This window comes from Diachasma alloeum, unplaced genomic scaffold (assembly GCF_001412515.2).
Source record: "Diachasma alloeum isolate Michigan unplaced genomic scaffold, Dall2.0 Dall_scaffold_00181, whole genome shotgun sequence".
NCBI classification, from domain to species: domain Eukaryota; kingdom Metazoa; phylum Arthropoda; class Insecta; order Hymenoptera; family Braconidae; genus Diachasma; species Diachasma alloeum.
In genome coordinates, this window is record NW_021680347.1 from 579,222 (window position 1) to 594,812 (window position 15,591).

Consider the following 15,591-nt stretch of genomic DNA (forward strand, 5'->3'; position numbering starts at 1 on the left):
CAGTTGACTATAGTCAACTGAAACCCATGCGGTTACACGCACGTATCATATAAAAGGGCATTATGATGTCGTCACGCCATCCCCGTGTAAATTAAATAGTAAACATTACCATAGCCATAGTAGAGAAGGGTAACTTAGTAAATAGTTTTCAACTGTCCCTACATGGCAATGCTTACTATATTCCGTAGTAATGCTTACTATGTCCCACGGTAATGGTTACTATGTTACATAAGAATACCTACCATGTCCATAGAAATGATTACCATGTGAATGGAAAATAGTCCTATGAACATAGGAATTATCTCTAAAATAATCGGTTGAAATTCGCGATTGCCTCTTAATGCGTTCATAAAGTCAAGACACTTAAGGCTTAAACTCTTTAAAAAATATTAAATAAATTAAACTCTCTATTTTTGCCCGGTGGCTTGGCGCAGTGGGTACGTTCGTTGCCTCACATGCGAAAGATTCCGAGTTCAAATCCCGGCCGGATAGAATGGTCGCTAAAGTCTTGATCATCATCGCAGTATACCTTAACCGGGTCAAAGCGAGGTAAAATAACGATTAAAACAAACGCTCTATTTAAAATTTTCCTGTTAAATTCTGCAATATTTTTGTTCGAAATTTACATATTTATTTAAATGACAAAGTTTCAATTATATGCAATAAATAGTGCATTCATTAGAAGTAGATAATCAATTAGAAATAAGTAAACAATTTATTTGATTCAAACAATATTATTACACATCAATAAATTCTTTCCCTTCGCCATCTAAACAATGCCTCCACATTTCCAACTAATAAAGCATTGACTTGTACGAAGAAAGCATTTATTTACATTTAAAAACTAGTCATTTGATATGAATAAAAATGGAACTGGAAATTTAATTTAGATTTTAATGGGCTTTATGAATAACTCTCTAAATAAATCCATTATTTCATTCAAAAACATAATTTCTCTTTTCGATGATTCTTACAACAAGAAAATTTGTTCTTGAATTAATTATATTTCTGTGTCCAACATTGATCTACTCATGGTTCATTCCTTGATGGTATTTAATTATTTAGAATAATTTCATTGTGTTATAGGACATTTTACGTAATATAGGGAGCTCTACTATGTAACATTGTAAGCTTTACTATGTTAACATAGTAGTAAGTTTTGTAATACTTACAAAACTTACAAAACTTTGGGAATGTTTACGATGTATGCGGATTTCGGTATAGTAATCCTTACTATTTTCTTTTCTCCGTGTACGTATTTTGCTGAAATCGATGAAATAATAATGATAGATTGATTGAATCCAGATGACTTTTTTATTGGAGGGAATTGTGGAAAGCAGCCCAAAATAATTGTGTACATTGTAAAACTCATATGCATGTGTCTATTACGCGATCTCGTAAAGCGGTAACAGATTTGGTAATGAGCTATGTAGAATTATTTGAAACACTAATTTCATTGAGTTGCTTTGTTTAACCCTCTGCTCCTTTGTTTATAGTTTCATTTTATCACATGAGATATTATCAACGAGACTCGTAATGAGGAATGTAGCCGCTAATCCAATGACTATATGGACTATGCTCATTTCGTACAAATTATGCGTGATTGACCAGCCGTAATTGTGACCAAAATATATCCTCATACCTGGATTTCTCTGTGAAATGATGCTTGGAGAAGACTGACATTGGCAAAAAGTCGAATCTGATTCACTGAGAGAAAAATCTGAAGTTCGATTTACAATAAGAAAATAGTTGAGGCAGTTTTGGTGAACGATACGATTTTTTTTGTATGCGGCACATAACATTATAGTAATTTCACAAGCGTAATTTTTGCAAATCAAAATGCCATTAAACTAACCAAAGTACAAAAGTAACCATGACAAATCTATCGTGAGTAGAACTATAAAATAGTTGCAATGACTACATTCCATTGTAGTAATCACTTCTTCGGCCATAGTTACCGTAACCCATGAAAAATCGTTGAGGACTTTTTGACTATAGTTCGATGGTGATGGAATATAGTCAGAAGAATCATATTTTTCTCTCAGTGTTTTCGATCAATGTCGTTGATTCAGTGCTGACTTTGCATCTTTTCGAAAATCATACAGGGCTCGTCGCAATCCGTTCTTTCAAAATAATACTAGTACTATAGTAGTAATAGTTTATTTGTATATGCAAATACAGATATTTAACCCTCAGTAGACACCCTATAAGACTTTCTCTTCTAAAAATTTTCACTCTATGGGAGAACTGTAAATATTTTGCTGAAATTTTTTAAATACCTCAAGTAACTTTTGTAGTTTTACTCTGGTAGTGATAAAAGTCGGCCATCGGTCAGGGTTGAGTAGAAAAAAATAATTTCTTCGGCTCTGGATGTTTTATTGGGTAGCATGTCAATTGTTCACGTACATGAATGAATTTTTCACTGAAATTCCCAAAAATTTTATCAGAAAGCCCTATAAATTTAACCTTAACAGCATCCTTACCTGCCCTAGAAATTTGACCTTAACAGAAATTTTCTAGACGGTCCATTGTGATTGTTGCCAGTATTCACAATCGAATTTTTCTAAAGAATTACTCCACGTGATGGTTGCAATTATTGCATCATTCGAAATGTAGCATAATGAGTCCAGCATGGGAATTATATCTCAAGATGATCATTAATATGACTTAATCCGACTTATTTTACCCCTTAATCCATTAAAATTATAATTTTTAATTCATTTCCGTCGCTCGGATTTCCTCTCTGAACTGAGTCGCCCTCTCCTCAGCTCTCATTAGAAATCTGAGGGGCTCCACCAGAGTATTTAACCCTTTACGCAGCTGTAATGACCTATTTCCCCAATAATCAAAAAATATTAATAGAGTTTTCACACACACGTTGGGAAAGTCAAGTGATTTATGGTCCCTTTCCACAAACTTGATGTTTTTTGTTTCAAAAATATCCCGAGTCGACGGTTTGGTTCTGATTGGACGTACACAGATCTTTCAAAATCTCTCCAGATCTAGATTGACCTGGTAAGTCCTAATCAGTTCTGTGACGTACTTTTCCGGAAACCTTTTGAATCCTCAGTTCTTTTCGGCCCTGAGAAGTCCTCCTCTGTACTACCGAGATCGCGGGATTTCACGAGGGGCGGAGGGGAAGGCATGTATGCGGAGGGTTGAAATTTGTAGCCAACGAGGAGAGAGGGTTGCAGAATATATTTTAGCCACCCTCATCTCTCCGTTTGCAGGCGGTGTTTAAATAAAACATAGAGAACGTTGATTCTGTATTTATTGACCCCCTGATGCCAATGAAACCCTCGGAGGTGACAGAAAAGACGAAAAAAAATTTCACTTTCACGTGGGTCTGGTCAGGGATCAGGGGTCAGGCGTCAGGGTGAAAGTCCATTTTCGCCAAAATCGAATTGTTTAGCCCGGTGAACGTTGATTCCAACTATTTAAACGACGGGCTATTCAGAACTCTCAAAAGTGTGTGGAAAAAGTGGAAACTGAAAAAAAAATTGTTTCACCCGGAGCCAAAGGATCAGATCTTGGATTTTTTCAGAGGGAAAGTCGACTTTTTCGAATTTTTTAGCCAAATTTTTTAGTCGAATTTTTTAGACGAGTGAACGTTGATTCCAACTATTTAAGCGACGGGCTATTTAGAACCCTCAAAAGTATGTGGAAAAAGTGAAAACTGAAAATTTTTTTTTTCGCCGACTTTAGCCAAAATCGAATTTTTTAGCCGGGTGAACATTGATTCCAACTATTTAAGCGATGGGTTATTCAGAACTCTCAACAGTATGTGGAAAAAGTGAAAACTGAAAAAAAAAATTTTTTCACCGGGGACCAAAGTGTCTGGTCTTGGATTTTTTCAGGGGAAAAATCGACTTTCTCTAAAATCGAATTTTTTCGCCAAGTGAATGTTGATTCCGTATTTATTGACTCCTCTAATGCCAATGACACCCTCGGAGGCGCCAGAAATGTCGAAATAAAAAACTTTCATTTTCACTTGAAACAAGGTTCAGATTTGTTAACAATTTCATTTTTTATTTAGACAACGCATGCAAGTGGAGGGACAAGAGTAACTAGAATAAATTCTGCAACCTTCTCCCCTTGTTGGGTAAAAATTTCAAGCCTCCGCATACATGCGTCTCCCCCCACCCTCTCGTGAAATGTCGATTCTCGAGATTTAAAAAAAAAACAATAATTGCATTTTTTATCTCAATAACGCATGCGAAAACAGGGATATGAACCCGGATTTAATATAGGCCCATGGAATTACGGGGACCAGCAAGGATTCGGCAAGTCTGAATACAAGTCCTGCTTACACCTAACGAATGCTGAAATGGGACATCACCAGAGGCAGAAAGATCTCGGAAGCACTTGGGAAGAGGCTTCCCACACTGAGAGAAAAATATAATTCTTCTGACTATATTCCATCACCATCGAATTATAGTCAAAAAGTCCTCAACAATTTTTCATAGGTGACGGTAACTATGGCCGGAGAAGTAATTACTACAATGGAATGTAGTCATTGCAACTATTTTACAGTTCTCCTCACGATATATTTGTCATGGTTACTTTTGAACTTTGGTTAGTTTAACTGCATTTTTATTTGCAAAAATTACGCTTGTGAAGTTACTATAATGTTATGTGCCGCATACAAAAAAAATTCGTATCGTTCACCAAAATGCCTCAACTATTTTCTTATTGTAAATCGAACTTCAGATTTTTCTCTGAGTTCAAGACCTATCCAGTTCTGAACGGAAAGACCTAAGTAGAACTTGTCAGGTCCAATTATTCGACTCAGGACATTTTTTCTCCATGAAATCCAACATTGAGACTTCAATGGAAGTTCATGCTGTATATTTTCCGATTCAAACTTCTATGGCCTTGGACCCTTACTTCAGGGTTCATGATTTTAAAGTCTCTATTGTAAAATCGTGAATTTTACAGTCATAAGAGAAGATATCATGATTAACATATTAATATCTGTCTCCATAATTTTTCCCATTTTTCTCAACTTATTTCAATATATAAATATGTAAAACAAGGCCCTCCCCGGAAAGGAAACTTCTTCATCTTTCAAGAGGAAAGATCAATCAAAATACCATTTTCGACAAAATTTTCCCTCGGAAAGCGAATTTTGTAGATTTGAATTTTTCGCAACCGAGAATTCAACTAAAAAAGATCCAAACGAATGAATTTTTGTCATGGTTTTTGGAACATAGTCATCAATTATCGCTACTTAATTATTAAAAATGTACGAGAAGATGCACGGAAAAAAATATACTTGAATTAAATATAAAGTATACTTGATTCAAGTATATAATATACTCGATTCAAGTATATTTTATACTCAATTGGGGGATGGGTATTTCAATTCAAAGATGTTTGTTTTGTATCAGGCCGGGTTGTAGCCAGCCCTCTTAAGTGCAATATAAGTGTCAAAATATAAAAGGAAAAAAAACAGTGGATGCCAGGCAATGAGGGTCTAAATATAAGTCATATATTATGCTTGATCCCCGCTTTTAGCCCCTATATGACCCTCATTGCTTGACACTCACTTTTTTTACTTTTATATTCTGACCCTAATTTTTTTATCCTAATATTCTGACCTTCTTGTTTTAACCCTAACATTCTGACGCTCATTCCTTCTCCTTTACATTCAGGCCCTCAGTTTTTGAATCTAGTATTCCGACCCTCATTTCTTAACCTCCCCTTTTTGACCCTTATATCACACTTGAGAGCGCTTGGTACAACCCGGGCTGATACGAAATCATCATCCTCGAATTGAAACACCCATTCCCCAATAAATATACTTGAATCAAGAATATTTTAGACTCGAATCAAGAATAATATACTTGAATCAAGTATATTTTATTCTTGATTCGAGTATAAAGTATACTTGATTCAAGCATATTTTATGTTCAATTCAAGTAAATTTTGTTTCCGTGTGCTTTTTGAAGTTCATTCGTCAACCAAAAATGGTACTTCCCAGAAATCATGGAAAAAATATTATTTTGATTTATCCTTCCTCGAAAAATGAGAAAGTTTTCTTTCCATGGTGAGCTTCGCTTCAAATAATTTTCGAAAGAGAAACATACAAATTTCACAAAAGTGACATAATTGTACTTCACAAGCGACGCACTTATCAAAACACCTCCGTGTTAATGTGATCGTACACTGCTCAGCATTCGTTGACCACCACACAGCTGCAGTATCACTGAACCATGTATTTTCAACTTTAACGAGACTTTCCGCGACTGTGATAATTAATGAACAACTCTACCCCGGCGCTGTGTCATTATTCGTCAAACAGTAACGAATTTTTTAACTCAATTCTGAGGAGAAAATGACAATTAAAGCCTGAGTGATCCCCGGAGACTTTTCATCATGCAATTATTTATTTATTTAACGAACCACTCTTACATCTTTTTAACGATATCAGTCAACGTATTCCCGTGCCGTGAAATTAGCACAAATTTGCATATACTGAATGAAAACAAATTTGCTGTCCCTGGAGTTTTTCCACTTGAAAAATTACCGAGTAATTGGTCGACTTAGTGACAAAATCCCAAGTGTACAGCTGATGTTGCGCTATAATTATTGGAAAATACTTAAGATCCGAGGCTCGACGTATACAGCGCTGTTGAAATATTGGAGTGGGCGAATATTAATTTCCCGCGACGCAGAATTTTTTAAGCTTTTCTGCCATCACTCCCAGAGAGCTACAATATATCATTCTGGTTTTACATTCCTCTGTGTATACTCTAGATAGATTGAGGGAGTTCTGTGATTTCAATATTCCTGGAGTGGTTTCTCAATTCTCCCCTGACGTCAATATCATTCATCGGAAGCTCAACAGAGATACCGTAACAATGCCTATATGTCTCTGTATGCAATTTATTGTGATTTAAAAAATACTAAAATTGCAGAACCGAATGGTTTCAATCTTCCTTCACTGGTTTCATCTATTTGTAACTAATCCAATGACCAGGAAAATGCTCGCTAATTGTTTATACATGTTTAATAGATAATATGTCACGAGTTAAAACGATAAAATCCATCAAACAATTTTACAGTTCGACCAAGTGGAGGATAATGATAAAAACGAGAACAACCCTCCACCATTCATTACACCACCGCCACCAAATCCTGATGGTGAGTAAGAATAAATATTTTTTGTTTCGACGTGTCTTCGTCAGCGGAATCCATTTTTAGATCTTCTTCACCCCAGAGAGTAGAAAATTGTCCGTGAAAAAAGTGAAAATAAGTTCACACCGTTTTTGGGGTGAACTCAAAGTCGAAATTAACTCACGATTTTTTACTGTGTGTGTACCTTTCCGATGTTTTTTATCCAACTTTTCTCTCTCCGTGCATTGGCATCAATAAGATTACATGCACTAGATCATGTTCAATCACTAGCCTCTCTTCTTAATCGAGTAGTGCTTCGATTACAATTTTAAAATTATAATTTTTAACTCATTTTCGTCGCCCGGATTTCTTCTCTCCAACTGCGAGTCGCCCTCTCCTCAGCTCTCATTAGAAATTTGAGGGGCTCCACCAACGTACTTAACCCTTTACGCAGCTGCACTGACCTGTTTCCCCCATAATTAAAGATTATTGATACATTTTTCAGGGCACAATTTCCTTCCGTAAAAGTCAAGTGATTCATGTTGCCTTTCCACAAACTGGATTTTTTTTTTCAAAACTACATTTTTTCTCCATGAAATCCAACATTGAGGCTCCAATGGAAGTTCACGCTGTACACGGAGAGAAATTTTGTAGAAAAATTGTAGTACGAGTAATAGAAAAAATTACAATCCACCGGCTGTGAAAAATTCTAGTGTTAAGATAAAATTTCATGGTATTTCTGGTCAAATTTCCGAGGATTTCTGTGAAATTTTCACAGAAATACAGGGAAAAATTCACGTTCTCCCCAATAAAATTTCTAGTGCCGGCACTGGAATTTTTTCCTGGCCATCACTTTGCGTCTCTTTTCCTGTGCTAGCACTAGAATTTTTCTAAAAAAATCCTCTTCGTGTATATTTTCCGATTCCAACTCCTGTGCCCTTACAACCTTACTTAAGGTTTCATGTTTTTGAGATCTCTATTGTAAAATCATGGATTTTACAGTCATAACACAAGATATCATGATCAGCATATTAATATCTGTCTCCATACGTTTTCCCATTTCTCTCAACTTTTTTCAATAGATAAATATTTTATAAATTTTTTACTATGTGTGTATCTTTCCTATGATTTTTATCGAACTTTTCTCTCCGTGGATTGGCATCAATAAAACAACATCGACTAGATCATGTTCAACCACTAGCCTCCCTTCTTATAAACAATTACTGCTTCGATTTCAGCAAGAGGATTAAAGGGCGACAAAGGTGATAAAGGTGAGAGGGGCGAGAGTGTGCGTGGTTCCCCGGGACCGCCGGGTCCCCCTGGAAATCTGTACGATTTAAGTGACGATGACAAGCGAATTAAGCCACAAGGACCACCGGGACCGAAGGGTGAACCTGGCACATGCACTTGCAATGTAACTGCTTTGATGACAAGCTTCATGATGCCAAAAATGATTGCTGGGCCAAAGGGAGAGCCTGGCGTATCCGGCAAAGAAGGAAAACAGGGGGAACGTGGGTTAACGGTAATTATGTGTTCATTGATTTGTGTATACAATTGCACACTCAGTAAAAGCGCACTCATCGGTATTTATTTACAATATTCAAACAATGAGAAATTGGATAATTTTCCGATCACTAATTGAATCCATTTGAAAACCAGAACAATGTTATTGAAGGTAGAATAGGAATTCTCCTATCAATTTCCAATTTCCATGAATACATATACATGAGGCATTCCGTTACCAAAAACACATTTATCACAACAATTTCCATTAGAAGCGAATATGCAGGCATTCACTAAAATTTTAGTCATTGCAGAACAATGAAACTAATTGATATCCGGTATAAATGTTACGGTAAAAAATATTACGTCATAATATTACGGTAAATAATATTACGATCCAAATTGTTACGGGGTCTAATTATTATTGGTCGTTTTTATTATTGGAAATAATATTTCAACATTTTTACCGACGTCGGTGTTATTTTTCATTATTATTTTCCGTTATTTACAGCATTTCTTTTGTTTCACAAATTCGTAATTTGTTGAATAAAAAACCTTTGTGTAATAATAGTTTTGCACCTTTTTGGCTGAGGTTGAAATGAAGAGACATGGTAATTATTTCAACGCACTCGTGTCGAGCATTCCGATATAGTTAACTTTTGTTGAAGAATCTTCGGTTTTGTGTGTGAATGTTTGAGGGAATTTTATTTTGTTTTGGGGGATTAATATAATCGTACCAACTCATACACCTGTTGAGTAATCGATGGTAACTGACCTCGGGTCATATTTTTTGGTGTTGGGCTATTATTGTATCGATTTGATTTTAGGAGAATTCCTAATCGAGCGGATAAAGGGTTGTCCTTGATTCCATACCTTTATGTAGGGTAATATTACGGTTCAATAATTTTTTGTCCCGTAATAATTTTCTGCGTAATATTTTGTCCCATAATATTTTTGCGTAATATTTTTTACCGTAATAATGGCTCCGTAGTAATGGTTCCGTAATATTTAGACCTGCAACCAAACTAATTAATTAATAATCAAATTAAATTTCAAGGGATCGGCAGGACCACCTGGCGAGCGTGGATTACCGGGTACGGCTGGCCCTAAAGGCGACAAAGGCGACCTCGGTGTGACAGGACCAGAAGGGCCACAGGGACAAAAGGGTGAGCCAGGCCGAGATGGTATAGCTGGAGAAAAGGGGAATCCCGGACCACCAGGACCACCAGGCAAAGCTGATGACTTCTCCCCCCACGAGGTGAGTATCGATTAATGATGTACTGAAGTACTCAGTCTGCCTCAGATGCCAAGGCAATCATCGCTGAGTGCTAGACTCTTGGGATACCGCAACGCTACTCTCAAACGTTAAATGAATCTTTTAAAGACCCTCCTCAATATTCACATCGCTTCTCTTCTCCCTTTTCATTCGGAGTTTCTTTTATTCCTTTCTGAATATGACAAGACGCTTGAGGATTCATCGATAATTACTTGAACCCTGTAGTTTGAATAAAAATATCACTAAGATAGGCCTTCGAAGATCTTCATTACGAGGATAGTATGTTCAGCAAAATCTCCTGGATTGTTACCCAATAATTCATTGGTAAACCTGTCGATATTATCATCACGGTCTCCCCTTTAATGATCGCTGGGTTACACGATGTTCTGTGAACCATGTGAAGCGATCAACGAGCCGACATTATCTCGAATCGAGGTCACAGGATCTCAACGAGGTCAAAGGAACTTCAAAAGTATCAAGGCATCCCCATTCTGTAAATCCCGGCTATCACTCTATAACTCTGGAGACAAATCAAAGAGTAGATTGATGATGCAGTTGGGAAAATGGTGATTTATAGCAGAGAAGAAGAATAAGGGAGGAGTTAGTCGTTAATTGGATAATGTTGTTGAAAATATGACACAAGAGGGGAGTTTATATAGAGTTCCACATTTTGTGATGTCACAGGATATTGTTGGATAGGATTTTTGGAGTAGGAGGTAAACCGGGTGATTCTCGATATAAGTTTACAAGAAAAGCTGACATTCTCTTGAATTGAGATCATATGATCTCAACGAGGTCAGAGGAACTTCAAAAGTATCAAGGCATTCCCATTCTGCGAATGGTCGCTACTACTATAACCCTAGGGACAAATCAAAGAGTAGATTGATGATGGAGTTAGGAAAATGGTGATTTATAGCAGAGAAGGAGAAACGGAGAGGAGTAAGTCGTTAATTGGATAATGTTGTTGAAAATATGACACAACCCTAGTAGAAATTGAATTTCGCGTGGATCTCGTGGCGCCGTTGGTGCACGACATTCCATGTTATAGGCATAGGCACTTTGGCTCAATGTCGCAGAATTTCGTTTAATTTCTACTAGCGAAGAGGGGAGTTTATATAGGGTTCCACATTTGGTGACGTCACAGGATATTGTTGGATAGGATTTTTGGAATAGGTAGGAGGGAACCAGGATGATTCTCAATATAAGTTTGCAAGAAAAATTACTGACAAAATTGGATGGTCCAGGCCGAAATCTGAACCCGGAACCTTCCGATTATACGTCGAGTACACGGAGAAAAATTTGTGTTCTATAAAAGTGTATTATGAGTCATGGTTTCCTCATTTCTATCCCGAAATTTAGTAGAAATTAATATACGATGATCAAATTTTATTCTACATTAGAGAAATTTTATTATCCCGATGGCTTGGCGCAGTGGGTAAGTTCGTTGCTTCACATGCGAAAGGTTCCTAGTTCAAATCTCGGCCGGGTAGAATGGTGGGATCTAACCATTTAAAGTCTTGATCATCATCGCAGTATACCCTAACTGGGTCGAAGCCATGTAAAATAACGATTAAAAAAAAAAGAAATTTTATCCTGACACATAATAAATCTTACCCTTCCAGACCAATAATTTTTACGTAGATAACAACGAAAATTCTAGAACGGTTGGTAAATTTTACCCTACCGGTACAGTAATTTTTACTCTACCGGCACGGTAATTTTTATTTTTACCAGGATAAAATTTCTCTCACGTGTACTCTTAATTTCTCCGTGTACTCTTCCAACTGAACTATCCGATTCCTAGCTACTTCTTTATTTCAAATTTCTTTTACATGTCGAACTCCGCCGTCTTTCATACAGCAATCATTTTAATGATCGCTGGGTCACACGATGTTCTGTGAACCATATGAAACGATCAACGAGCTGACATTATGTCGAATCGAGGTCACAGAATCTCAACGAGGTCAGAGGAACTTCAGAAGTATCAAGGCATCCTCATTTCCTAATTCCCGGCTGCCGCTATATCCCTAGGGACAAATCAAAGAGTAGATTGATGATGCAGTTAGGAAAATGGTGATTTATAGCAGGGAAGAAGAATAAGACAGGAGTAAGTCGTTAATTTGATAATGTTCTTCACTCCGGCAATTCAACTATCTGTTTTCGGCTGAGAGACAAAGCCGATATTCAAATATTGGAGCTGTCTGACTCGTCGATTCGGAAGTGAATGTTTGAGAGGGACGGGTATGTTGTACGTATATATTGGCTGTGTCGTTGTCTTACACAGTCATGGTAGAATGAGCACGCGAGGGCCCCGAGAGCCACACGATTTCCCCTGAGAATACAGAAACCAATTTCTCGGCTGCCTAGTGCATGCCTACATCGAACCAGTAACCGCCAGTTTCAAGAGTAACGGGGTGTAAAAGTCGTCGATGAGAGGGTCAGAAAGTGCAGAGAAGAGTCAACAGAAAAAAAAAGAAGGAAGAGAGAAAAAAAAGAAAATTCTTTAAAAAGAGTTACTCTCAGTACGTTTTTCCTTCTTCGTTTTATAATTCTTCTCCCTATTTCGCTCTTTGTCGGATGGTTTCACTGCAAACGTCAGAGTTGAAGGTAAAGAGAAGCGGCCAGATGGTGGACTCGAAAAGATTCGATGGCATCTTCTCCCTGTCTCAACAAGCCCAACTAAAAGCACTGACTTTTCCATTGGTTCTTCGGATGAAAAGTTTTTCGTCAAACTCCCAACCCCACGGGTCGTTAGCCTTTCAGGAAAATTTTGCACCAACGTAAAATTTCCGTCTACCGAGTCTACTATCTTGTTTTATCTCCATCAGAGAGTCAACCTGGCTCACTAACCAGTTTCCGCTTCATTTCTGACCCCTCCTTCCCAGCTGGCCTCCAAACGTTTTCACTGAGTTCCTCTCATTCGTCAACTTCCCCTCTTTCACACCAAATAAACTCGATTTCAACGCCACGTTTCATTGTCTGCATTTCCACTCAACTATTGTGAAAAGTTGAAGTAAACTATACTATATTTGCAATGGAAATTCGCTGAAAGTTTTTAATTTCCTCAGACCTTATCACACAATACATATATCCAACGGATTTTCGTGATTGTGTGACGTTCACACACTTCCTCGCGGCGCTCGACATGTGCAGTTACCCTCATTCTATCCGTCAGTCAGTGCCAGTGATGCGTATCCTTCAGCAAGTAAATATAGACTGAGTATACTCAGACGCGCACAGGGTGGTATTTGCTCTATGCACCCTATGGTTCAGATAACTTCATTCCACTTGGCCAAACATCAGAGTTCTTCAAGGTTCAAGATTCTTGGGTTAGAATCTAAAGAATTGGAGACGTTTTTATGTTATTTTTTTTATTGACAATGTTGTATGCTGTACGTGGCTTGCAAAATATATTTCCAACATCATATTTTCCTCCACGCAGCCTCTTTGGATTAGACAAGGAATGTCTCCTGTATCTAGAGTGAGTGAAAATATATTCATGAGGAAGCACATCAAAATAAAATAGTACGACTCGTGTACAGAAGATTTTCTTGTAATGATTGCTTCAATCTGCAGGAGGGTATTACGATGAGGCCAGGATTACCGGGACAGAAGGGAGACGCTGGGATGCCAGGACATCCTGGACCGAAAGGAGAGAGTGGAATCACCGGATCGAAAGGCACGAAAGGAGAACCGGGATTGAAAGGCAGTAAAGGAGATCATGGAAAAGATGGTGGTCGTGGAGTTCAAGGGTTCAAGGGTGAACCCGGAGCACCAGGTATTCCATAAGTACTGTGATTTAGAGTCGAGAAATCGTTGGATTCCGATTTCAACAGCCTTAATTCAGGATTGAGAGTAACTCTGGCGAGGGTTTAATCCCTGGTAAAACAGTCCGATTATTTCCGACTGAGTGATAAAAAATGAATCGGCGTTAATGATTTTTCTGTCTTTGCCTGTTAAATTCCGATTAGCTGGTAGGTAGAGTTTGGAGTTTGAGAAAATTATGAGAATTATTGGGAACAAGGGTATGTGGCCGTTATCGTCCGATTACTTTCCAAAAAAGTGGTTGATAGATCTCATATTGCTCATATAAATATTTAATATTTATTGCTCATTTAAATATTTATATGCGTAATATGAGATGTATTAACCACTTTTTTGGAAAGTACTCGGACGATAACGGCCACATATCCTTGATCCTATTAATTCTCATAATTTTCTCAAACTCCAAACCTACCAGCCAATCGGAATTCACCGGGCAAAGACAGAAACATCATTAACGCCGATTCATTTTTTATCACCCAGTCGGAAATAATCAGACTGTTTTACCAGGGATAGAAGAAATTTCAAGCGAATTGATACTCGTCAGGAAAGTTAAGAAGAACGTTATCCATCACTGAGCGAAATTAAAGTAGTATGAACATATTCCAGTTGAGCAGGCGGTGGGTGTAACGAGGAAACATGAATTTCAAATGCCGAAAAAAATAATTATTTATGATTGATATTCTTTTATATGAATTCTAACTTTAATGAGTGCATGAAAGGGATCCATCAAATTGTTTTTTAAATTATTTCTTTGATTAACACTCCGTTGGTCGCGCAAAAGTTACGAACGCCGTTGGTCGCGCCGCACCAGCATAAATCGACATAATGATAAATTTGAGAGGTCTAGGAAAAATCTGAAATAATCATGAGTGATTTAGATCATATACTTGAAGAATGCCCCGTGAGATTTGTTATGTTCAGTGTTACCCTTAATTATATATTCAAGCTGAAAGTTGCCATCTTTTTCTCAAAATTCGGCTCATACACGGTAAAAATTTGAAAATCTAATTACTTATGATATTTTTGGCGGATATTTTCATTGATATGCCTTTAGACACTTCAAAGTGAGATGTTAAATTTTTTCAAAATTTTCTGACGCTTCACTGCAGTATAATTTAAAAGATCAGAAAAAGTGCGGCGCGGCGCTCACAGCGCGACCAACGGAGTATTAAAATTTCGTGTTTGTTTAGCGTATTTTATCATGGCCAACGAGTTTGAGACTGTGAAGAGTTTTTATATTGGAAAAGGATTCCTATCCATTTCTTCTCATGTACTAACATTTTTTATAAATTTGAATCTTTTAATTAACCCTGAGAATGCCATTTTCTCATAAGACTATGTTATTTAACACTTCTAATCTGATCGTTACTAACATCGGAAAAAAGTTTCTGTTCTTCGGAAGTTCGGTGCTGAAATTAAGAATCCTGGGTTGTTAAAATAAGGACCGTTGAGTACATTAAATATTGCGTCACGCGATTGGGGAAAGGAAGAGGTTCTGGGAGTGGGGGGGAGGGGTTGCCTAAGTTGCGATGTCACGCCGTAATTAATGAAGATAATTTGAGAAACCAAGGTTGGCGATTTAAGAACCTCAAGGTTTTTATTTCAACAACTCACGGGTTCTTAAATTAAGTACCCGTGAAGAAATCTCTCCGCTCAATCTTCGCTTGCTATACAGTTGAGGCATATTCCTAGAAAACACGCTTTTCTTAAGATTGTCCCCATGTTTTTCATAAATAATGTTTATAATAGTCCGCAGCTATTGAAAAAAATGCCAACTAGCTGGACTACACAGTTTAGGAGATGATAAATAATGAAATGCGGGCTTCTAGCACCCCGAGTCGAGGATTTGGTTCTGATTGGACGTACAC

At 37.4% G+C, this 15,591-nt stretch overlaps 1 protein-coding gene across 6 annotated transcripts in view; it reads left to right on the top strand.

Moving 5' to 3' along the window:
- The window catches only part of LOC107045974 (collagen alpha-1(XXIII) chain), a 113,556-nt gene that overhangs the window by 77,744 nt on the left and 20,221 nt on the right, over nt 1–15,591 (top strand). For 3 of the 6 annotated variants that reach the window (XM_015268404.1, XM_015268412.1, XM_015268443.1), the window contains exons 1-4: nt 8,546–8,641; nt 9,680–9,880; nt 13,341–13,379; nt 13,475–13,676. In XM_015268404.1, the coding sequence (XP_015123890.1) occupies nt 8,546–8,641; nt 9,680–9,880; nt 13,341–13,379; nt 13,475–13,676 (538 nt within the window). Of the gene's footprint in view, nt 1–7,067; nt 7,147–8,357; nt 8,642–9,679; nt 9,881–13,340; nt 13,380–13,474; nt 13,677–15,591 lie in introns of those variants that run through there. The other 3 variants (XM_015268418.1, XM_015268429.1, XM_015268407.1) reach the window with 2 other exon arrangements.